Source organism: Cibotium barometz, chromosome 11 (assembly GCF_041138505.1).
Source record: "Cibotium barometz isolate CiBa-2024 chromosome 11, ASM4113850v1, whole genome shotgun sequence".
Taxonomy (NCBI): Eukaryota; Viridiplantae; Streptophyta; class Polypodiopsida; order Cyatheales; family Cibotiaceae; genus Cibotium; species Cibotium barometz.
Window position 1 is genome coordinate 42,390,403 of NC_141056.1, and position 25,119 is coordinate 42,415,521.

Consider the following 25,119-nt stretch of genomic DNA (forward strand, 5'->3'; position numbering starts at 1 on the left):
ATGGACGGGAGCCATGCATTGGCAAGGTTTATGAGGGGGCTGACCGAATGATCGAGAAAATAGGGGACATGGGCTTGTCTGATGAGAAATATGCAGAGGTTCGAGAATTATGTGAAGCACGATGGAATGGTTATCATTCTCCTATGCATGCTGCTGCGTATGTCTTGGATCCCGAGTTCCAAGGATGTGGACAAGAGGCCGATGATGAGGTGATGGATGGTTGGGAGACAGTGCTTTCTAGGCAGGTTCGTGTGATGCAGATAAACGAAGGTTGGTGAAAGACCAACTTGGATTTTATCGCAGCAAGTTGGGAAGGTTTGGATCAGCTGATGCACAGAGAGATAGGTTTAAGATAGGGGCTGCTTTATGGTGGGAGGATTATGGGGCTCATACACCACAGCTTCAATCATTGGCAGTAAGGATCTTGTCTCAAGGTGCAAGCTCCTCTCCGATTGAGCAGCTATGGAGTGTATTCGGCCATGTTGCATCCAAGAAGAGGAACAAATTTGGGACAAAACAAGTCAATGACTTGATTTTTGTAAGTGCTAATTTGCGCTTGCTTGGTGATATGGCATCTCCCAAACCAGAGAAATTTATATTGCTTGATGAGGAGTCCTCGGATGATGAGGAGACACATGGACTTGCAGATCCTGGTCAGGATGGGATTGAAGATTTGGATGCTGCAGATGTTGGTCTTGATGATATGGCTTTCTTGGATGACATAGATGATAGTCTCCTTGATGGCATCACTGGCAGTAGCCATGCATGATATCTCCTTACTATTTGCATGTCACCTTGAGGCTTGGACTTTGGACTTGGATTGTTTCTTTTATCTAGGCTGTGCCATGTGGGCCACATTTTGTGCTTTTTGTCACTTATGTCATGTATGATGTGGGCTAATTTATTTTGACTTGTGAGATCTATTCAGTGTTAGTATCTAGCCATGCAAATTATGGTGCACTAGACTTTAGTGTGTCTCTGATTTGGTTATATAAATGAGTATTGTATGTTAAGATTTATCGTCATTTCTAGGAATTATCTAGGTCGTTCCCTGTTTCCGTTCCCCCTCGTTCCCGTTCCCCCTTTTTCTCGTTCCCGTTCCCCTGGTGGTGCTTTCGTTCCGTTCCCGTTCCCGTTCCCGTTCCGTTGCTACTATGCCCCGTGGGACTTTAGTTGAGAGAGCTATCCAGTTGGGCAGATCCAGACGCCCGAGGGTTCGCGGATCCTTACATCGGAGACGGTGCCTTCACCAGAGGATTCAGAGCATCATTGCGAGGCATCGGGCTCGTCCGACCAGGCATCTCACTATGGCAGATATCTAGGCCACCGGGCAGAGACCCATGCTAGAGCTCCTAGGATGATTACGACTCCAGCCATATACTATTGTACTCACTGTCACTTTTGTACTCCCCCATATTCATGTATTCATGTATCCATGTACTCATGTACCCCATTTTGACTAGTAGCATTAGCTTCCCACTCTCCCTAGTTGCTGCTTCCGGATGCTCCCTACTGATGTATTGTAGGGCTAGATACTTACCTTCAGTTCTTTCTTTTCTTTTCCAGACAGTGTATCAGGATTCAGATGTCACATGGTTGTAACTTTGGTCTCATAGGTCACTTTGGCCTTTTGAAGACATTAATATAACATTTCATTTCATTTCATTTCTCTCTCATATTTGAGATAATGGCTCAAATTTACTTTTCTAATTGAGTACCTGGTGGGCAAGCAGAATATGATGGCAAAGGCCCTCAGCAGCTGGCGCCACCCAATGCATACAGTAGGGACACGCTGTTGTTTACATGAAGAAGGAAATTCAATGTTCTGAACTTTGAAAGTCTTGGGCTAAGCTTTGGTGGGCAAGAGGAATGTGATGGCAAATGCCCTCAAAAGCTGGCGCCACCCATTGCACTAAGCTTGGTGTCACCACAAAGTCACGAGGACCACCTACTTTTTCGAGGAAGGTCACCTAGCCCTACTGCTTGATTTTTAAACAAACTCATAATGTGCCAAAACGCTTCCTCATGATAACTACAACAAAGCACCATAAACAAGTCATGGTATGGTATTACAAAAACTCGGCAAGAAACACTTGAAAGCACTCCATCCAACGACAGTAGCTGCAGTGTTATGTTCAACTTACTGCTCTGAGATAGCAGTACATTGTATCATTACGCATCAATACTTCTTTGGTGCACCTATGGGTATGTCCCTTCTCCGATTAGCTGCCGGTGTTCCTTTCCTCATCATTGCCACAAACTCGTCATAATTTATCCGTCCATCCTGCAAAACAAGAGCTTATAAAACAAAAAGAGGAAGAAAGAAATATGACAGAATAAACAAGATAAACAAGATGTTAAATCATATACCCAATATACACAAGTATCAACTTTGTGCCATAGGGATGTTTGACATGCCCCAATACTCACTTGGTCAGTGTCTACTTCTGCAATAATATCTTTGATTGTTGCTGCATCCCCCATGTTATGCCTTGCCAAAGCCTCTTCTAACTCATCCCGTGTGATGTAACTGAGTATCAACAAAAAGAAGAGGCAGAAAGTTTTTTTGGGTGTTGGAAGGGGGGGGGGGGGGGGGTGTGGTGTTGGGGGGGTAAGGGAATCCGATGTTGCAACCATATGCCCTTCAACAAAGAAGCACACATGTGCGGCCTTTTAGCATTACCACAAGTTGTTACAATATCTTACCCACTGTGGTCTTTATCGAAGTACTCAAAAGCAGAAAACAAGTGATCTTCTTTGTCTATCTTGTTCATATGCATTGTAGCTGTAATAAATTCGGTGTAATCAATGGCACCATTCCCATCTACATCCGCCTGCCACCAAGACAAATTATAGCACACAACATATATGCACTTCAACATCAAGCGTATGCATACAGGGTGTAAGTCCATTAATTGCTTTCAGATTTTAAGAGAGAATTACTCTAATATTTCAAGTACATTGGTGCCATTGGCATTTAGAGACTTCCTAATTCCAAGGTTTGACCGGTTCCCAATTCCAGGGTTTGACAGGTTCCTAATTCCAGGGTTTGACAAATAATAGCGCACAACATATATGCACTTCAACATCAAGCATACGCATACAGGGTGTAAGTCCACTAATTGCTTTCAGATTTTAAGAGAGAATTACTCTAATGTTTCAAGTACATTGGTGCCATTGGCATTTAGAGACTTCCTAATTCCAAGGTTTGACGGGTTCCTAATTCCAGGGTTTGATGGGTTCCTAATTCCAAGGGTTTGAGTAGAGTACCAAGTTCTTCTAGATTTTGTGATGTCACTTGCTTGATTACGATCATGTTTACAACAATTCTGGCTTTTACATGTGTTGCTTATGACCGTTCTTTCATGACAAATTTCTTCACAACATTGCATTTGTGAGCTTAGGCTTCAATAGGAGTAAGTATTAAGTATTCTTTCTTTCTTTTTTAGATACTCCAGTTTAGTTCATTTTAGAGTTGAAAGTTACATACATACATAGTCACATTTGGTATTTTCTTTGAAGACTTGCAAATAAGCTGGCAAACTTAAATGTCTCTAGGAGACAAGCCAAGATTACCCTTTTCAACAACACCCACCCCGCCCACACCCTTTGTAAAGAGGCCTCTCCTTCATTTTCCATCCTTTGGTAAGTTGTTTTTCACAGCCCTCTTTCAAGCCCATGTAATCATCCGTGATCAACCTGCATTGAAAGAACCAAACCAATGCACACACATACACAAAGACAGACATGACACGCGATTGGCAGTCTCACCAACCCACCGACTGCTAAAGACCACCTAGAGTTGACTAGGGTGGACACCAGACTATGAGACCTCCAAACCATAGCACACCTTGCCCACAGATGACAACTGGATGTCATACCAAGGTCAGTATATGCCTCAAAACTAGACTAGAACCAATCCCACACATTGTTGGCTAATCCCTTAGTTATGTGCACAACTGTCACTTACATGTATATGTGTGTGTGTGAGAGAGAGAGAAGCTGAATGGCATTAACACGATAGCATAGGTTCGCCATTCTGTATCAAATGCTGTGAAGGTGGGGAAGAAGGGTGCGGATGTAACTGTAAAGAGAGCTAGGTGGGCAAGTCCCGGTAGTCAAGGTAGTCAAAGACTGTCAAACGCCTGTTGGAGTGGAGACCAAGGTAGCAACACACACACACACACACACACACACATACAGCAAGTAAGCACATATAAAGAAGCACGACACTCAAAGTAGATTGATGAGAATGAGTGAAGTACAAATGAAGCGACATGATAAGGTTACTTACACACTCACTCATAAGAGTGTGTACACATGCTCAGGGGGAAAAAACCTCTTGAGGAAAAAAGTGCCCCGGCCCATTATTAGCCTAAGTCCACATATCACTATCATATAAATGGCTACAAATCCCCCATCTAGTGATAATATGAAAATGTTGTTGGGGTAAAGGCATTATGCCCACCCTTATAGTGTGTACAAGCCCATAAGTTATAGTACATAGTACACTTAGTACTTTTAATGTACTAAGTGCACGATGTGTACTAGTGCAATATACATGTGTGATAGGGGAGTCACACACTCATCTTGGTGAGTTGACTTATCCCCACAACTCTCTCTATCTCTCTCTCCCTTGCTTCTCTGTGTATGTCTCCCACATGAACTCTAACCCTAATTATCTCTCCCATTCAACTGGTATCAGAGCTTGTAGTACTTCCATAGCTGGGTGCCATAGGTTGGTACCGTGCCGGTTGTGGCAAGGGTTTTGGGGAGATTGGGGGTACTGTAGCTTGACGCACTAGCACTAGTGCTGCCATAGGATGAGCCAGGGGCAGCAGCAGCTGTGCCATAGCCCGAACCAGTTGTAGAAGTGGTGCCATAGCCCGAGCCAGAGGTACCAGTGCGGGTACCATAGTTGCCCTCAGATCTCCCAGGCGCAGGTGGAGAAGAAGGCGAAGAGTCAACGTGTAACGCAGGGGTGTCAGCGCTGGGCGTTAGACGGCGTAGAGCTACCGGTCGGAGGCGGCGTCAACGAACGAACACGTGTCCCCATGAAGGCGAGCTCGTAGCGAACACACAAGGCTTTGGTCGACGGCTGGCTACGAGGGGAACCCAGGCGCAGCCACAAGGCGTCAACAGGCGGGCGGCGCTCAGCTCCACGTCACCTCCAAGGCGCCGTCTACTGTGTTGCCCACGAGGAGAGCTACGCAACCCACACGCTGCCTGCTGAGGAGAGCTACGCAGCCCAGCTATCCGTACAGCTGCAGGCACATAAGCATCAACACAAGCAACTCCCGATTCAGCAACATCAACAAGAAGCGCCCCTTTCTGCATCAGCAATAGCACACGTGCAGCACCCTTCTCAGCAGCAGCAGCAGCAGCACCAAATTCATCAACCCCTTTTTCCTACAACAAAAACAAAAAGAAAAATCAGCATGTACATGATAATATACAAGGCCATATCAAGGCTGAAACTGGCCTCATCCAATGCCCATCAAGTGTCTGCAATGAGCAAACCGCTCCGGAGGCAAACTTTTTGTCAACAGATCAGCCGAGTTGTCATCCGTATGAATCTTAACAAGCTGAATTCGCTTGTTCTCTATCACCTCTCTGATGAAGTGATATTTCACATCCACATGCTTCGTCTTTGCATGAAAGACAGGGTTCTTTGCCAACTGGATGGCACTCTGACTGTCACAATGCAACAATGGAATATCCCCTGTATAGCCCAAATCAACCACTAACCGAGATAGCCATAATGCCTCCTTGCAAGCCTCTATGGCTGCAATATACTCGGCCTCTGTAGTAGATAAGGCTGTGCACTTCTGCATCCTGGATATCCATGACATAGCACCTCCTGTGAATGTAAACACATACCCGGTAGTAGACTTCCGGTTATCTAGATGACCGGCATAATCCGAATCCGTGTAACCATGCACTAATGCATCCTGTTTGCCAAAGCAAATGCACATATCCTGTGTGCCCTTCAGGTATCTCATGACACCTTTCACTGCTTCCCAATGCTTCTTGCCAGGGTTGGCCATGTATCTAGAAACCACTCCCACTGCAAATGCAATGTCCGGCCTAGTAGCAACCATGGCATACATGAGACTGCCACAAGCTGAAGCATACGGAATCTTGGCCATATCAGCCCTGCCACTATCCGACTGTGGGCTGTCCATAGCACTGAGTTTCACATATGGAGGCAAAGGAGTACTAGTCTTCTTCCCCCCGTCCATATTGAACCTCTGCAAGACTTTGCCAATGTATTCCTTCTGAGACAAATACAACACATGCTGATTTCTGTCCCGAAGTATCCGCATACCCAAAATGTGATTTGCATCACCCAAATCCTTCATATCAAAGGTTTGATGCAGCCTCTGCTTCAAGGTATCCATCTCCTTACGAGATTTCCCGGCAATCAACATATCATCAACATACAAGATGAGGATCAATAGACTGCCATCCAAAGCTTTCTTGGTGTATAAGCAGTGATCTATGTCACTTCTCCTGAAATCCTGTGATTTCATGAATGTATCAAATTTATGATACCATTTCCTTGGTGCTTGTTTGAGCCCATAAAGACTCTTTTTCAGCTTGCATACAAGCTTCTCCTTTCCACTCACTGCATAACCCTCTGGCTGTTGCATATATATCTCCTCATGGAGATCACCGTGAAGAAAAGCAGTCTTCACATCCATCTGAATCAAGTAGCAACCAAAGCTAATACAGCTCTAAGTGTGGTCATTTTGACCACTGGAGAGAAGATCTCCTCAAAGTCCACACCATATTTCTGCTTGAAGCTCTTAGCCACTAACCTGGCTTTGTATCTTGGCTTTGCATCTGGTGCAACTTTGAGCCTATAAACCCATTTGCATGGTAAAACCTTCATGCCTGCAGGCAAATGCACCAACTTCCATGTTCCATTTTTGTGCCGAGAATCCATCTCCGACTTCATAGCACGCTCCCAAAGAGCCTTGTCTGCCCTTTGTAAAGCCTCCTTGTAACATGAGGGCTCCCCACAATCAGTGAGCATCAAGTAGTCAACTCCTGGAACAAACCTGTCAGGGGCTCTGGAGGGTCTTGAGGACCTCTGTACCCAATGACCATCATTTGCAGGTTGCTGTCCAGCCTGCATATCACCCATTGGTGGCTCCTGTTCCATGCCATAAGGCTGAAATATCATGCCCGGTATTTCCTCTAACTGTGGCATATCCATAGGGATATTTTTTGCCATCTCTGGCTGTCCATTTGGACCATTTTCAGCACCATTTAAGGGCTGGTTTTGCTGCTGTAATGGCTGATTTACAGCCCTTGGATGTTGTCCATGATGTCCATCATCATCAAAGATGACTCTGCCAGGCTCCTGTTGCCTTGCAGGCTCCTTATACATGCATGTTTCATCAAAAATGACATCATTGCTGCGTATAATCTTTCTATTCACGGGATCCCAAAGTCTATACCCCATTTCACCTTTGTCACCATATCCTAGGAATATGCATTTGTGAGACTTAGGATCAAGTTTGGTGCGCATTTCCCTGCGTATGTGCACGTACGCAACGCAACCAAACACTCTCAAGTGCTTGTATGACGGAGGCTTCCCTGTCCATACTTCTTCTGGCACTTTCCCACCAAGCCTCGTGTTAGGTGACCTGTTTATAAGATGAACGGCTGTCATAACAGCTTCAGCCCAAAAACCATGAGGTAACGCAGCATGTGACAACATAGAACGGACCTTCTCCTGAATGGTCCTGTTCATCCTCTTTGCTGTCCCGTTTTGTGGAGGATCATAAGGAGTAGAGAGCTCCCTCTTGATGCCTTTAGCATCACAAAAGTCCTGAAACTGTTTGGACATATACTCTCCACCATTGTCGGAACGCAAAGCCTTCACTGTTTTGCCAGTTTGATTCTCAACAAGAGCAACAAACTTCTCAAACACTGAGAATGTATCACTCTTCAAACGAAGAGGATAAACCCACACCTTGCGTGTGGCATCATCAATAAAAGACACACAGTATTCTGCCCCTCCCAAAGAAAGCTGAGGCATCTCACATACATCTGTATGCACAAGCTCTAACTGAGCATCTTTCTGTCCAAGAGCTTTCTTGTGGGGGCACTGGAGTTGCCTGCCATATATACAATGCTCACAAAACTGAAAACTTGAAAACTTTAGAGAAGGCAAGTAACCCAAACGAGACAATTGCTCCATTCCCTTGACACTCATGTGTCCCAACCGGCTATGCCACATAGAAATTTCCGGCAGCTCGGTTGCATTTACATTAGCATGGTGACAAACACCTGCATGCATGAAATAAAGAGTGTCCACCTTAGAGCCTCTGGCAACAACCAGTGAGCCCTTACTAATTTTCCACTTTCCACGACCAAATGTGGTAACATAATCAGCATCATCATCTTCTTGATCTCAGGCACATGCCTGACATCATGGAGCATAAGCTGTGAGCCATCTGAAAACACAAGCCTCACATCACCTCTGCCAAGAATCTTGCATGCATGGTTATCACCCAAATAAACTACTCCTTCATTGCCAGCAGTATACCTGACAAACAAGTCTCTGCAACCTGTGACATGAAAGGAGGCACCTGAATCAATGATCCATGAGTGCATACCATGACCACCTGTAAGAAGTGAATGGGTATCAAGTGAAGACGTAAATAGGACCTCATCCTCACTGTCACCTGCATGTGACACATTGATTTCTTCAATTTTGACTCCACTTTTGCCCTTTGGCTTCGCATCTTTGGCTTCATCTTTGTCTTTGTCTTTGCCTTTTCCCTTTTCCTTTTGATCATTTTTCCATTTGTAGCATTGCTTTTTGATGTGTCCCTTCTTGCCACAATAATGGCATTCCAAGTCCTTTTTAGAGCGGGACTTGCTCCTTCCCCGTTCTTGGCTTTTACCCCTTTGCTGGGATCTCCCACGTGCATTCATTGCATTGGACTTTCCAACAGAGTTGTTTTTCCTGCTCATCTCTTCTTGAAGAAGAGCACCCTCAACATTTGCATATGACAGCATAGCATTCGAATTGCTAGTGGCTGTCCTGAATGTGTCCCAACTCTCTGGCAAAGTGCATAAGAGAAAAGTGGCTTTGAACTCATCGTCCATTGCCAACTTTTGATTAATAACTTGGCTGACAATACCATTAAACTCACTTAGAGGCTGCCATAGACGCCCCTTCCTTCATCTGAAGACCTATGAGTTTCTTCAACCAATACACTTTGCTTGAGGCACTTTGCTGGGCATACAAGTCCTGCAATCTTTGCCACATTCCCCAAGCTGTCTTCTCTTCACGAATGCTGAAAAGTAAAGAGTCTGACACAGACAACATGATAGTAGATCTTGCCAGCTCATCCATATCTTCCCACTCTTCAGCAGTAAGAGAAGCGGGCATTACACCCCTTTCTTTGATAGGCTTGTGCTGCTTCTTCTGAAGCAGCACATTATAGCACTGGGTTTGCCAAATATCATAGTTATGTGAGCCTTCAAGCTTCTTGATGTGAAGCAATGAAGAGCTCTCACCTGTGGTTGCCATAGCAATATGCAACCTGTCAATGCCTGACTCCCTGCAAAATGTGCAAACACTGCACCAAAAGCACACAAAGTGCTCACAGTTGTTCTCCCAAAGTTTATCTCCCACTGCGGAAGCACAAATGCAACTCTACTCCCACTGTATGTGATGAAATCACCAAAATCTGGTTGCTGCAGATTTAGGACAGCACCTTAAATGTGCTCTGTTGCCCTTCCAAAGTACTGTACAGCAGTACTAAGTGCTCACCAATGATGTACCAAACCTGTACCAGCAAGTACAGCAGCTGAAATTGAACCTTTTGCTCACTCAAATCAATGTGCAACCATGCCAAAACTTGTACAAAGCTGTACCAAATCTGTATCAGCAGGTACAGTAGCAATAAATGCTATCCTGGCTGTCCAAATGAGTGAAAATCAGACTTTTACAGTCTCGAACACTGCATACAACACTCCCGAACAGAAATTGGGCAAAAGCCCCTTGACTGCAAGCTGATTTCTGAGGATTCAAGGCATAAAAGTCTTGCCTGCTGTTTTGCCAAGCTCAACAAGCATAAAATCTTGAAAAGCCTCTTGATTTAAGATCAATTTCTGATCATACATGGTACATTGACGCACATGAAGGCATCCAGAGTCTTCGCGATGCTTCCCCCTGGCCACATATACATCCAGTACATGAAAGCCCCTTGATTTACAGGCACATTGAGTGCTTGACAGGCATCAACACATTGCCCAAAGCATCAACTGCGAGTGCCTGCATGCAAATCAACTTAATCGGCACAAAAGCCCCTTGATTTGCACTGCAATTTGCTGCAATCTTTGCCACATTCCCCAAGCTGTCTTCTCTTCACTCATTGCAGACACTACGGACATTGGATGAGGCCAGTTTCAGCCTTGATATGGCCTTGTATATTATCATGTACATGCTGATTTTTCTTTTCCTTTACTTAAGGGCACTTTGCCTTTAAGTGGGAGGTTGTTGGGGTAAAGGCATTATGCCCACCCTTATAGTGTGTACAAGCCCATAAGTTATAGTACATAGTACACTTAGTACTTTTAATGTACTAAGTGCACTATGTATACTGTGCAATATACATGTGTGATAGGGGAGTCACACACTCATCTTGGTGAGTTGACTTATCCCCACAACTCTCTCTCTCTCTCTCTCTCCCTTGCTTCTCTGTGTATGTCTCCCACATGAACTCTAACCCTAATTATCTCTCCCATTCAAATGTATAGGGATCGTGTGGCTGATCAATCCCCAAATGGCAATAACCCCAAAGCTTTGCGAAAAGCTTCTAATTTCTCTCGTGAGAACACCTTCATGAACACATCTACCACATTGTCGTGTGTAGAGACATAAGCTAGGCTAATCTCTCCTGCAATGAGCCTCTCCCTGACATAATAAGAATGCATCTCGATGTGCATTGTGCACGCATGAAACACTCGGTTCTTCACAACGGCCAATGCACTCTGGTTGTCAGTGAAGATGGAGGTGGGAGACTACTGTCCAACACCAAGATTTACCAAAAGGTGTCTGTGTAAGCCTAGCGGAGCGTGCCGTGACAGACTCAACCATGTGTCTAAGAGATAGAGATATAGAGATATAGAGAGAGAGGGGAGAGATAGAAGGGAATAGGGATCTTGCACAGTACACCACATTGAGCGAGAAATAGGCCCCGCTCCCTTTCAGGAATTTATTCAGGAACAATCCACGGGCACACTCACCAGGATCAATACAATCAATGAATACAAAACAAATAGATATGCCGATGTAGAATATCCAAGTCGATGTCAATGTTGAGGCACAAGATCTCTGATGCCGAGCACACCATGAGGATGACCCACAAGTATCTCTCACCGGGCTAATACCAAATCTAATATCCAAATCCAATGAGTCCAAGTCCAATGAATCCAAGTCCAAAGTCCAAGTCCAAATCCAAATCTAGATCCAATCCAAAATCCAAGCTCCATGTCTAGGCTCTATGTTCCATGTCCAAGCTCTATGTCCAAGTTCCATGTTCATGTCCAAGTTCTGAATCCATTCGCTCATCCCATGAATAATCTCCACAACTCCTATAGCCTTGTCAATGAGGAAAACCATGGAAAAGCTCTTTTTGGCAAGAAAACTGATATAAAACCTGTTTTAATGGTTTTTGGGCGATAAAAACATCCAAAAGCAATTTTTAGGGTTTTTGGAGCAGTTTTACAGTTTTTGAAATTTCACAGCTCACGTCCATATCGCCCATGCATAAGCCCATACAAGTCTAGAGTTGACCGTACATCTGAAAAGCAAGTTGGAGAAGGTGTTGATGGCGAAGAAGAAGCTCTCCGTGATCATAATGATGCCCACACACACTCCACGATCTCCTTCATGATGCTACAAGAGAAATTCAAGCCTTTTTCTACTTGAAAAGGGCTTTGCTTTTTGCCAAAAGCTTGTCCATGCTTTTGCTTTGCCTTTTTATGCTTTGCTTTTTCCTTTTTGCCTTTGCTTTTGCTCTTTTTACTTTTATTAATAAAATATCACTCAACTTTTGATGCTTTGCTTTTCTGGCTTTAAGGCCTTGCTTTTTGGCCTTAGAGTTGCTTTTTGAGAAAGCGCCTTATAGCTTTTTGGTCCGGCTCGATCTCCTCTTTCCAATGGTACCCTTGGCTCGCGATAAACCCTATTTGAGTTTTTGCTTTTTCTTGCTTTTTGACCAAGAATGGTGCTTTTTTCTTAGTCAAACCTTATGGACCCTGTCCCCATGTCTTCTTCCACCTGTCTGGTGTCCGAGCATGGGTTTTATCATGTGAAATAAAGCTAGGAGAACCAAATAGTTACAACCTGAGCCATCACTCTCCACAGTAGTTGTGAAAGCTGCCCTGTACTCGGCTTCACAGCTCGAAGTGGCCACCATCGACTAGTTCTTGTTGAGCCATGATATGCATGAATTAACAAGATGAAAGCAAAAGCCACTCGAGGACATTCGTGTGTCATAACATCCAGCCCAATTGGAGTCTCTAAAAGCATGCAATTGAATATCACCCCCCTTAGCATAGCATAGTCCAAGAGAGTGCCCTGTAAGGAGCAGAATACTCGCTTGGCAACCTACCAATGCTTACTTAGGAAAATGTGCATAAACCTACCTAATTGGGAGATTCCAACCCGAACGTCTAGCCCATATTGCATAGATAGATAAGGCACCCAACAGCTTGCTAATAAAGTGATGCATCAAATGGTTCACCTACATCCTGGAGACCAAGCCTAGCACCTGTCTCTATTAGTGTAGCAACAAGCTTATAGTCTTCAAGACCAAATCATGTAAGCAATCTCTGTATGAACTTTGACTACAACATCACAATGTCATTATCACGCTACATAAAATTGTATGCCCAAATAACAATGCAACTAGCCTAAATTTGGCATCTCAAATGACACATGTAATTCAGTCTTAAAAGACTGAAATATGCTCTTCATTAGGACCTATGAGCAACATGTCATCAATATATAACACGATGGCTAATAAACAATTCTTATTCCTCTTTATATATAGGGTACTCTCCGTTGGACTACTGCAAAAAACATTTACAACCAAGTATGCATTTATCTTCTTGTAAACCGGCCTTCAGAAAACAAAGGGCGGTGAAACAAACACTCGCACATAAAACACTTCAACACCATTGAGGACCTAGAAAAGGAAAACAAACAGGGGGAGCTAGAGTGCTCCTGCAAATAGTACACGAACACCGATTGGCCCCAAATCGCAGTGGCGCCCCTTGCGGCATTTCTTTAATTGATTAAAAGAGCTTTGATTACAATATAAGGCTGGAAACTCAGCCGTCCCAGTAGAACTCCTGAAGTCTGCAAAGAACCTACATCTGGCTTCTTGTCCACACGGCATCCACAAACAAGTCCAGCCATTGTTCACATCGAAAGACTCTTCTCACATTGAGCCTACATACAGAAGCTTTCTCCCATGATCAAGGCTGCCACAACCATCCATAGCCTCTCACACTATGAACAGCATCACACCCTGACACATCCAGTGCTTCTGCATCACAACACAGACTCCCAAACTGTCTCTCAAAAGAGAACTCGCATCACAGCACAGCATACCATACAGTTGACACACCTGTACAAACCCTCTCTACCTTCCAAGGGTACTATCCATCTCTGTCATGGATTCCCTGTCCCCTGTCCTATCAGTAGCAAGGCTGTACCATACATGTGTCCATTCCTGTACCTCCTGCCTGCATGGGACCTATCTCCTGGAGAAACCCAAAAACATGTCTCTTCGAGAAAACCTACGACCTGTTTCCACATGAAACCCTTAGGCCTGTTTCCCTTTTGAAACTTCTGTCCTGTTTCCATACATCTAGTTACCTGTTCCCTCATGAAACATCTGGCAACATAGAGATGCCCATAACTGTAGGTCCCACTGTTCCTTTCTAGCAGGAAGAAAACAATCTGCTCCATGAGCACGCAGCCATGCGAGCTTGCATCACTCCCATGCCAAGAAACATAACCAAAAGACCTGTACTTGCAGCCAAAAACCCAAGCACATAGCTGAATTTGCAGCCAAGCAAAAACAGCCCATAAACAGTCCATAAACTGTCCCAAAACAGTCCCGAACCCAAAACAAAGAGAAGCTGAAAATTCCATCAGATGAACGCCATCAACATGATGTCTAGGTTCATGAATATCCAGCCTCTGTCCACCTTTGTGTCAAGACAAACCAACCCTTGTCTACTCTTCAGCAGAGGGAGAGAGAGAGAGAGAAAGAGAGAGAAAACAATACTGGCTGTCCCCACATGTACGCCCCTGTTTCTCCTGCAACCCCCCTCTTTCCAAGAGAAACTCTCATGCCCGGTACAGTCCAGCACCTCTGCAGTCCATCCACGTGGAGTCCATGCAGACAGTCTCTTTGCGCCAGCTTTTCACCAGGAAAGGGAAGAGATCTACGCTCTATTCAGCCCCTGCACGACAGTCTTCTCCTCCACGCAGCCCACCTGAACCTGCAGTCCAGCCCACAAGCAGTCTACTGTACCAGCAGTCATACAGTATGGTACCTGCTGTCGTACTTGCCTGCGCTGCCTGTACCAGCAACCTGTACACGCCTGTACCTGCACAACCAGATCTGCCACGTGGACTGTACCTGCACAGCAGCCGTACACTGTACCTGCACAGGCCCTTCCATGCGCAGCCAACATGCATCTTCGGGCGACCAGCCCTTCTCAGCAAAAAAGCACACACTTCCTCCAGAGAGATAGGCGCCTCCTTCTTTTTCTGCCCAACAGCCCCTCTTTTACCAAAAAGCTCACACGTGGCCCCAAAATAGCTTATGGGCCACATTTTCTCTAATGAAGGGCTTTATAATGACTTTTAAAGGTTTTTAAACCTTTTAAGCTAAAATCTCTTTGCCCCCTTTCACACATGGGGTTATCCACACATGGGCTCCCTTTTTGACTCCAACCTGATGCCATTCACACTGTCCACCATGTCCCCGTGCACATCTGCATCTTGTCCAGAGAAAAACACAGGGTCGTGACATACCCCCCTCTTGAAAAATGGCAAGCGTCCTCGATTGCACTCAATGGCACAGTAAAGCATCTCCTGAGCAAAGACACCCCAAACAATGGCCTTTCAATGCATCTGGATGATAAAATAATCATCCTGCACAATAAGCCACACTGTCCTCTTGCTTGTTCCTTCAGAACCTACAGCAAAAGTCTAAAACCAAATGGAAACACGTTAACTGTGTTAGCCAAAAACAAAACCATGCATCATTCTACATATGACACACATATGCATTCGCAAACAATATGCTCCTCAAAATGCTCTACCTACTCCAAAGTAACAGTCTAAGGGCTGCTCACAAGCCTTACGCCCATGGGCATCCCGCAGGACCCACGACTGATGGTACAACATGAGCATAAGCAAGCACTCAATGCATCCAAACACTACATCCACTAAGTACTTTCCCACATATGTCTCATGGCCATCCCGCAGGAGTTACACCCAATGGTGCATCCATGAACATAATAAAGCACTTGATGTATCATACCAACATACATGCGGCACATGACACAATGCAGAGTATTTCCCAATGTATTCGCAATGATACCAGGATCCAATGGCACCAGAATACAAGAATACCTCTACCTCACAAAGTGTATGCATACATGCACAAACAGAGTTCGATCCATATTTCCATGAACCAAACCAACTCTAGGACTGCTCGCAAGACTTATGCCCTCCGTAGCGTTATCCATAGTTGCAGTTAGAGTTCCAGGTGCGCGCGACTGTGAACCATACTCAACCATCATCTCATGTGTCTAGAACACAATATCATAGAAGTCCCATAAGCAGATGTACTGTCAGCCTCAGTACCTTCGGGTGAATACAAAGATGTCACCAAGCGACTCCTAGATGATAACTGAGCCTGTCTGTAACAAGGGAGCGGAGGTGCTACCCCCCTCTTGAGCATCAGGCAATGCTCCAGACCCATGCTCTGCTGAACCTGAATGAGCCGTAACAAGAGTCGACTCCAACTCATAGGCATCAAGATAAAGCTGCAACTCCTGAGGTGAATCTGCTAAGTCACCCTCCTCCATCCACTTCGCATCCATCAGTGAACCTCCTCCATCCACTTCGTATCCATCAGTGAACAGCTCTTGAACTTCACAGGATAGCGACGGGAAACCTTACCCTGTACCTTTCTTTCCTTAAGTGCCAGTATATGCTCAGGAATAAGAACCTCGTCAAGTTCCTCCACTTCCATCTGAGCCTCATCTGATACATCCTCAGGCACCCAAAACCTGCTTGCACTCCACCCAAGTGGTAAGCACAAGTCCTCGATGAAGCATAGTAGATCACCACTGCTAAACATAGAAAGAAACTATCTTCCGAACCCATGAAGCCTCTATGAAGATACCACCGGTGACAAACTGTCGAAAGCCATAGCCTTCAACGCATCTCCTGCACCATAACACTTCAACTGCTTCTTGTTCCTGGCCGACTACTTCTTGTCCTTGGTGTCTTTTCTCTTGAGCTTCATCTTCAACTCTTGCTCTTCACCTCAAATAGGCAAAGACAAAAAATCCTGTACTGTGTCCTGCACTTCCTTTTCACTTTCCTCATGTTGAAGCTTTTGATGTGACTCTCATGAGACAACCACTAGCTCGCCCCCTTAGGAAAGTTGGCGATGGTCCCGACCAAAGCAACCACGGACTCGCCTCCTTGAGAAAGTCGACGATGTGTCCCGGCAATGGAACCTTGTAAACCGGCCTTCAGAAAACAAAGGACGGTGAAACAAACACTCGCACATAAAACACTTCAACACCATTGAGGACCTAGAAAAGGAAAACACACAGGGGGAGCTAGAGTGCTCCTGCAAATAGTACACGGACACCGATTGGCCCCAAATCGCAGTGGCGCCCCTTGCGGTATTTCTTTAATTGATTAAAAGAGCTTTGATTACAATATAAGGCTGGAAACTCAGCCGTCCCAGTAGAACTCCTGAAGTCTGCAAAGAACTTGCATCTGGCTTCTTGTCCACACGGCATCCACAAACAAGTCCACCAGCCATTGTTCACATCGAAAGACTCTTCTCACATTGAGCCTACATACAGAAGCTTTCTCCCATGATCAAGGCTGCCACAACCATCCATAGCCTCTCACACTATGAACAGCATCACACCCTGACACATCCAGTGCTTCTGCATCACAACACAGACTCCCAAACTGTCTCTCAAAAGAGAACTCGCATCACAGCACAGCATACCATACAGTTGACACACCTGTACAAACCCTCTCTACCTTTCAAGGGTACTATCCATCTCTGTCATGGATTCCCTGTCCCCTGTCCTATCAGTAGCAAGGCTGTACCATACATGTGTCCATTCCTGTACCTTCTGCCTGCATGTGACCTATCTCCTAGAGAAACCCAAAAACATATCTCTTCGAGAAAACCTACGACCTGTTTCCACATGAAACCCTTAGGCCTGTTTCCCTTTTGAAACTTCTGTCCTGTTTCCATACATCTAGTTACCTGTTCCCTCATGAAACATCTGGCAACATAGAGATGCCCATAACTGTAGGTCCCACTGTTCCTTTCTAGCAGGAAGAAAACAATCTGCTCCATGAGCACGCAGCCATGCGAGCTTGCATCACTCCCATGCCAAGAAACATAACCAAAAGACCTGTACTTGCAGCCAAAAACCCAAGCACATAGCTGAATTTGCAGCCAAGCAAAAACAGCCCATAAACAGTCCATAAACTGTCCCAAAACAGTCCCGAACCCAAAACAAAGAGAAGCTGAAAATTCCATCAGATGAACGCCATCAACATGATGTCTATGTTCATGAATATCCAGCCTCTGTCCACCTTTGTGTCAAGACAAACCAACCCTTGTCTACTCTTCAGCAGAGGGAGAGAGAGAGAGAGAAAGAGAGACAAAACAATACTGGCTGTCCCCACATGTACGCCCCTGTTTCTCCTGCAACCCCCTCTTTCCAAGAGAAACTCTCATGCCCTGTACAGTCCAGCACCTCTGCAGTCCATCCACGTGGAGTCCATGCAGACAGTCTCTTTGCGCCAGCTTTTCACCAGGAAAGGGAAGAGATCTACGCTCTATTCAGCCCCTGCATGACTGTCTTCTCCTCCACGCAGCCCACCTGAAACCGGCCTCTGATAGGAAACCAGAGTGCGGTAGGAGCAATCACCCGTCCACTTGTAGTCTAGAAGATAAACAAAACACAGATTGGGGCTAGAGTGCCCAAATCTGAAAACACAGCGACACCTGTTGGCCCCAAAGCTTGGCGCCCCTTGCGGTATTTCTTTATTCAATTAAAATAATATGTATGGCTGAGTACAACACAAAGACCAGCCAAGAGTTTACACCTGTAAGTCCAATCTGACTGCCCACAAATCCTTCTCAGCACAGAGGATCTATGCACACAGATCTGTGTCCTCAAGCAACACACTGTGCCTCCCTCTGATCAGCCAAGTTCACAAAGCAGGCCAGCCATGGGCATACATCTGGCATAACTCAAGAGCATGATACATCTTCTCAGCTCAAACATACATGTGCTGTTCAATCCCTGTCTTAATCTCTTGTCAATCTGCCATACTCCTCCTCTCACAAGGAGCCAGATAACACCTACCTGTAGCAGACATCAAGCAATAGAAAGAGAGATAGATGAACAGAGTTAAGGCTTACCAAGTTCAGCTCGTGAAACAACACTGGAGGAAGCAACAGCACCAATCTGTGCCTGCAGGCACTTGAATCCACAATCCTGCTTCACACGTGTGCTTGCTCTTGCCTGTATCCTCCTCCTGATGCTCACTCCTATGCTGTCCTTGAAAAGTACAGATCTGAAAATCAGCACAGTACCCGTCTGTACCGCCTCGGGATACGTGCCAGGCGTTGTACTAGCATAAACAGCCTGCTGTCCACTTCTGTACCAGCCTGAATCAGCATACACAGGTCTGTCCAGCACCCAGAAAAGCGCCGCCTGCACCTGTACGTGCTGTATCTGACTGCCCGTACACTGTACGGCAGTCGTACAGTAGGGTATGGGCTGTAACACAGTCTGTACAGCCTGTACAGGTTTCCTGCGCAGAGTTTCCAGCAGCTGTCCTGTGCGCCGCCAGCAACAGAGGAGAAAGAGAGAGAGAGAGAGAGTGTCCAGTTCTGGCCGTACAGTGCTGTACGGCTGGTTCCACTCAGAAAAACAGCAACCCAACTGATCTTCAGCAGCCGCCTCCTTCTCTTGCTTTTCCACGATTGTTCTCAAGCGCATGAGGGAGTTCTCCTTTTGCTACACGATTCCCCAAAAAGGGAAGAGAGAGAGGGAAGAGAGAGAAAACTCCTCCCCAATTTAATCCCTAGGGCCCCAACTTAATAAGTTCCTAGGGCCACTAAGGCCTAGGGGCAAACTCCAATAAACATTAAAAATTAATGTTTCTAGTTCCCCCCTTCACACCTAGGGATGTCCACACATCTTAAACACTGTCCGGGCACCCCCCATGTGAATCATAAAATATTCTGACTCTGCAACCACCATGCCCACACTTGTACTGTTCCATTTTCACAGGGCCATGACATACCCCCCTCTTGAAAAATGGCAAGCGTCCTCGATTGCATTCTGGTGATGCATCAAAATATCCAAAGTGAAATATACAATATGGCAAGATCAGCGTCCCAATCTCTCTGAGCCATACACATGTATCATCATTCACTGCAAAGCAATGGCATAGTAATAGTCCAAGTTGTATACCACTGTGAACCATACATATCCACAAAAATCTCCATGTGACTAGTACACATATATCATAGAAGTCCCATAAACAGATGTACTGTCAGCCTCAGTACCTTCGGATGAGATAAAATCTGCACCAAGCAACCTCTAGATGTAATCTGAGCCTGTCTGTATCAAGGGAGTGGAGGTGCTACCCCCCTCTTGAGCATCAGGTAATGCTCCAGACCCATGCTCTGCTGAACCTGAATGAGCCACAATAAGAGTCGGCTCTAACTCAAAGGCATCGAGATAAAGCTGCAAAACCTGAGGTGAATCTGTTAAGTCACCTTCCTCCATCCACTTCGCATCCATCGGTGAATAGTTCTTGAACTTCACAAGATAGCGACGGGAAACTTTACCTCGTACCTTCCTTTCTTTATGTGCCAGTATCTGCTCTGGAATCAGAACCTCATCAAGTTCCTCAACTTCCGGCTGAGCCTCATCTGATACATCCTCAGGCACATCCCCACGGAAAGGTCTAAGAAGACTCACGTGAAAAGCATTGTGAATCCTCCAGTGATCTGGTAACTTCAAACGATAGGTTACCTCACCAATCTTTTCCAAAACCTGAAAAGGCCCATAATATCGCATGCTCAACTTAGGGAATAAGCGCTCTTTACCCTTCATCTTCTTGAGTCTAGCCTTTTCAAAGCGCAAAAGAACCCAATCACCCAATGCAAACTGTAAATCACGTCTGTGACGGTCTGCGGCTTTCTTTTGCTTCTGCTGAGTTTTCTGGAGGGCCAACTTAACTCTCCGATAAGCTTCATCCAAGCTCTCCACATACTGATCAGCCTCAAAGATCTTATCCTTTGTATGCAAAATGGGTGGTACCTTCTTCCCTCCTTCTACAATCTCAAAAGGCGCCTTGCCTGTCGAGCTATGTACAGTGTTGTTATATGCAAACTCCACCAAAGGAAGATACTTTTCCCATTGTTGCTTGTGCTCTGACACATAACACTTGAGAAGATCCAACACTGTAGAGTTAGCCTCTTCTGACTGACCATCTGTCTGTGGATGAAATGACGATGAAAACTTGAGAGTTGTACCCATGTTGTCAAACAACCCTCTCCAAAACAAACTCGTCATCCGTGGATCACGGTCACTAATGATAGACGTAGGCAAGCCATGATACTTGAAGATGTTCGCCATGAACAACTTCACCATATGATCCACTTTAATTGTCTTCCGCACGGGAATGAAATGAGCCTGCTTACTGAACCTGCATATGATAGTCCAGATGCCATCATTTCCCGTTTGTGTCCGTGGAAGATCAAATACAAAATCCATGGCAATGCTCTCCCAAGGTCTATCCGGAATAGGTAAAGGCTGTAATAACCCTGGTGTCTTCTGACGGTCAAACTTTACCTTCTGACATACGATGCATTGCCTCACAAAGGCATCAACATCTCTTCTCAAGGTTGGCCAATAAAAGAAAGTCTCCACTGCTTTTACCGTGGCGTCAATACCTCTATGACCTGCATACGGTGGAGCATGACTTTCAATCATAACCTTGAGTCGCAATGGCCTGGTAACACACAGTCTGCCATGCATCAATAAAAACCCATCTCTGAAAGTGTAATGCTCATGCCGCTGACCCTCAGACATCTGATCATACAACCTTTCAAAATCCTCATCATGGGCATACTGCTCTTTCATTTCATCAAGCTCATGATGATAAGCAAGTGAAACTGCAGAGACCTGTGGCTTGCGTGACAAAGCATCTGCCACTACATTCTTTTTGCCTTCCACATGCACAATCTGGAAGTGAAACATTGACAAAAAGTTTGCCCAACGCATATGCTTCTCTGAAAGCTTAGTCTGCGTGAGGAAATATCGCAAGGTCTGATGATCTGTCTGCACAGTGAAATCAGCCCCAAGCAAGTAGTGTTTCCATGTAGAAAGAGCGTGAATTACAGCCAACATCTCTTTCTCATACACCTGCAAATGCTTCTCGGCATCTTGCAAAACTCTACTCTCATAGGCTATCACATGTCCCTCTTGCATGAGAACTGCACCAATGCTACTTCCACATGCATCACACTGGACAACAAAAGCCTTTCGGAGGTCCGGTAACACCAATACTGGGTCCGAAGTAAGCTTTTCTTTGAGCTTTTTGAATGCTGTAATTTCCCGATCAGCCCATCTAAACAGAGTTGCTTTCTTCGTCAAAGCATGAAGAGGCGAAGCAATTTCAGCAAAGTGCCGTATGTAACGCCTGTAATAGGAACACAATCCTAGAAAGCTGCGTACATCATGCACGGTCCTCAAAGCTGGCCAATTAAGTATTGCTTCCACCTTTGCTGGATCCATACGGACTCCATGACCAGACACAATATGCCCCAAGAAATGTATCTCCTGCAAAAAGAACTCACTCTTCTTGCCATTAACCACCAATCTATGGTTTCTGAGTTCTGCAAACACAATGGCCAAATGCCTTCTATGCTCTTCCTCAGTTCGTGAATGCACAATCATATCATCAAAGAATGTGCCCACAAACTCTCTATGAGGTCTGAAAATCCTGTCCATCATTCTGTTAAATGTGGCAGGCGCATTTGTCAAACCAAAGGGCATAACCAAGAACTCATACAACCCAAACGTGGTTCGGAATGCTGTCTTATGCACATCCTCGGGTCTAATGCGTATCTGATGATACCCGCTTTTCAAGTCAATACGACTAAAAACTATGGAGCCCTGTAAGCGGTCCAAGATGTCATCGATCCTCGGTATGGGGAATCGATTCTTGATGGTATTCTTATTGAGCGCCCTGTAATCAATACACATGCACCAAGAACCATCCTTCTTCTGCACTAAGAGCACAGGTGAGCAAAAGGGTGATGAGCTAGGCTGAATCAACCCCTTATTCAATAGCTCCTGCACCTGACTCATAATCTCTTCCTGTTGGGCTGCACTAACACGATACGGCGGTCTATTCGGTGGAGTACTACCAGGAATCAGATCTATGGCATGATCTTCTGGCCTCTCAGGAGGTAATTCTCCTGGCAATGACTCGGAAAAACAGTCTTGAAACTCACTTAAGAAATCAGCCCTGTCCTTATCTAACATTGACAAATTAGACTTAGACTCATCATCCTGTGCATCCTTTACATAAATCAAGTACGCGGAAAGATGCTTTTTCATTACTGATGAAATCGCCGAAGCGGATACAATAGGAACAGATTCCCCTTTGAGTTTTACATCCAATACATGCTCTTTCCCTCTATGAGTCAAAGTAATTCTCCTATTGTAAGTATCCACCACCGCATGTACCCTGTGGCACCATGGCATCCCCAACAAAACATCACAGCCATCCAAAGGCATGATGAAGAACTCCTCGCTGTCCACATAACCCTGCAAATGAAGCCGAAGCTTCCTAATGATAGGAGTAACGGGTTCTGCATACCCTGGACAAGCCATATTTGCCTCATGTAGCGGCCCCATCTCCTCTGCGCGAATCCCCAATCGGCCAGCCAAATCTGGTGAAATGAAGTTGGCTCTAGCACCTGTGTCAAAGAAGATCAAAGCATTCTGATCTCTCACTTTGCCCCATGCCCTGCACAACTCTGATGCTTCACCACTTAGCTGCTCCCCCACAAGATCAGGAACTAAGCCTGCAGAAGGCTTTGGTTTCTTTGGCTTGGGCTCTCCTTTATTGTCAGGGTCCTTTTTGGACGTTCTCTTGGGACAATTGAATGACATATGCCCCTCTTCAGTACAGTAAAAACACTTTTGAGCATCTCTCAAAGCCTGTCTTTCCTCAGAAGTCCTCTTGGGCATTGGCAACTTCTTATACTTTGTCTCTGTAGACCCTTTAGCATCACGAGAAGCATGCCCAAATTTTTCAGCTTTCTTGCTCAATTTCTTACTGCCTTTAAACCCAGATGAACCACCTGTGAGTAACGCATTAGCTGTCATAGCATTCTCAATCATCTGTGACATGTTCGTTACTCTTGTCTTTATACAATAATCTCGTACCTCCTTGGGCAGCCCACAACAATACTTCTCAACCTGCTCAGATAATGGCACGGCACGATAAGAAGTCACTGGGAGTAGAGCTTCCCAAAACTTCTTGTTATAATCCTCCAAACTATCACACTTTGAAGCATCCAGCTTGTGCCATGCGGTCATAACATCCACCTCAAATGTAGATGTGAGCCAAACGGAAGAGAAAACCTGTTTGAATTGGACCCATGTAGTGGGTGCTATGCCCTGCAAAAGAAGAGTAGACCACCACTGCAAAGCATTGCCCTTGAGAAAAGTGGCAGCTTTCCTCACCTTTGAGGACTCTGTGTAATTCCCACCAGAAAAAGCAGCATCAAACTGCTGTAAAAAGGTAAGTGCCTTCAATTTATCCTTGGCCCCACTGAAAGTGTCAAACTTCACTGCAGCTCCCCCTTCCTTGTAATCCTTCGCCTTTCCCATAGGCGTTAGATTATCATATGGAAGTGGTTTTGTGAGATTGCTGCCCCCAACATTCATACCCATCATTGGGTCAACATTTCCCATTCCAACACCAGGCATACCATACATCCCAGCCATGTTTCCATACATTCCATGCTGCATACCTGGCTGCATGCCACCAAACATATTGCCTTGCATCCCAGGTTGCATGCTTCCAAACACATTTCCTTGCATACCGGACTGCATACCACCATACATATTCCCTTGCATGCCAGGCTGAAAATTGGCTCCAAAAGGCCCATACATACCCATGCCTCCCTGAGGATAACCCCCAGTCATGGATTGAAACACCGAGCCACCACCAAAATAACCTGGATGCATATTCTGCTGAGGAATAGGTGGCTGTCCATAGAAGGAACTCTGTGGGTTAGCACCAAAAGCATGCTGCATGTTCGGAAACTGGGCAGGAGATGGATCCTGTGGAGTGGTACCACTATGACCCTGAGAAAGATTCTTTGAACGAACCTTCTTCTTCTTTTTCTGGGGCTCTGAGCGAGATCTCAAAAATTCAGCAAATCTCTCACTCTGTGTGAGCTGCATAAAAGTATCCATAACACTAGCCAAGCGATCTTTGAACCGAGCATCATCATCCTCTTTACCATGCACATCTTCTGGCTGTGTTACATCCTCATAAGGCTCAACATCTGCAGCCTGTTCTCCTGCAAAAATATCCTCAGATACATCTCTTTCAGGAGAAGTCTCTTGCTCTTCTTCTTCTTGATAGAAGTACTCTTCCTCTGTATCAGACATGTTTGCTGAATTTTCAGCGATGGCTTTCTCCAAAACAACCACGAGCTCACCCCCTTCAGAAAGTTGATGATTGGT

At 45.3% G+C, this 25,119-nt stretch overlaps 1 protein-coding gene across 6 annotated transcripts in view; it reads right to left on the reverse strand.

The window, feature by feature from the left end:
- Nucleotides 1-1,678: 1,678 nt before the first annotated feature.
- Nucleotides 1,679-25,119, reverse strand: part of LOC147634188 (calcium-dependent protein kinase 1-like) — a 33,875-nt gene continuing 10,434 nt past the window's right edge. For 3 of the 6 annotated variants that reach the window (XM_086805338.1, XM_086805339.1, XM_086805340.1), the window contains 3 exons: nt 2,707-2,834; nt 2,431-2,530; nt 1,679-2,284 (listed from right to left, as the gene is read on the reverse strand). In XM_086805338.1, coding sequence (XP_086661464.1) covers nt 2,180-2,284; nt 2,431-2,530; nt 2,707-2,834 — 333 coding nt within the window. In that variant the 3' untranslated portion in view covers nt 1,679-2,179. Of the gene's footprint in view, nt 2,285-2,430; nt 2,531-2,702; nt 2,835-25,119 lie in introns of those variants that run through there. The other 3 variants (XM_086805341.1, XM_086805342.1, XM_086805343.1) reach the window with 2 other exon arrangements.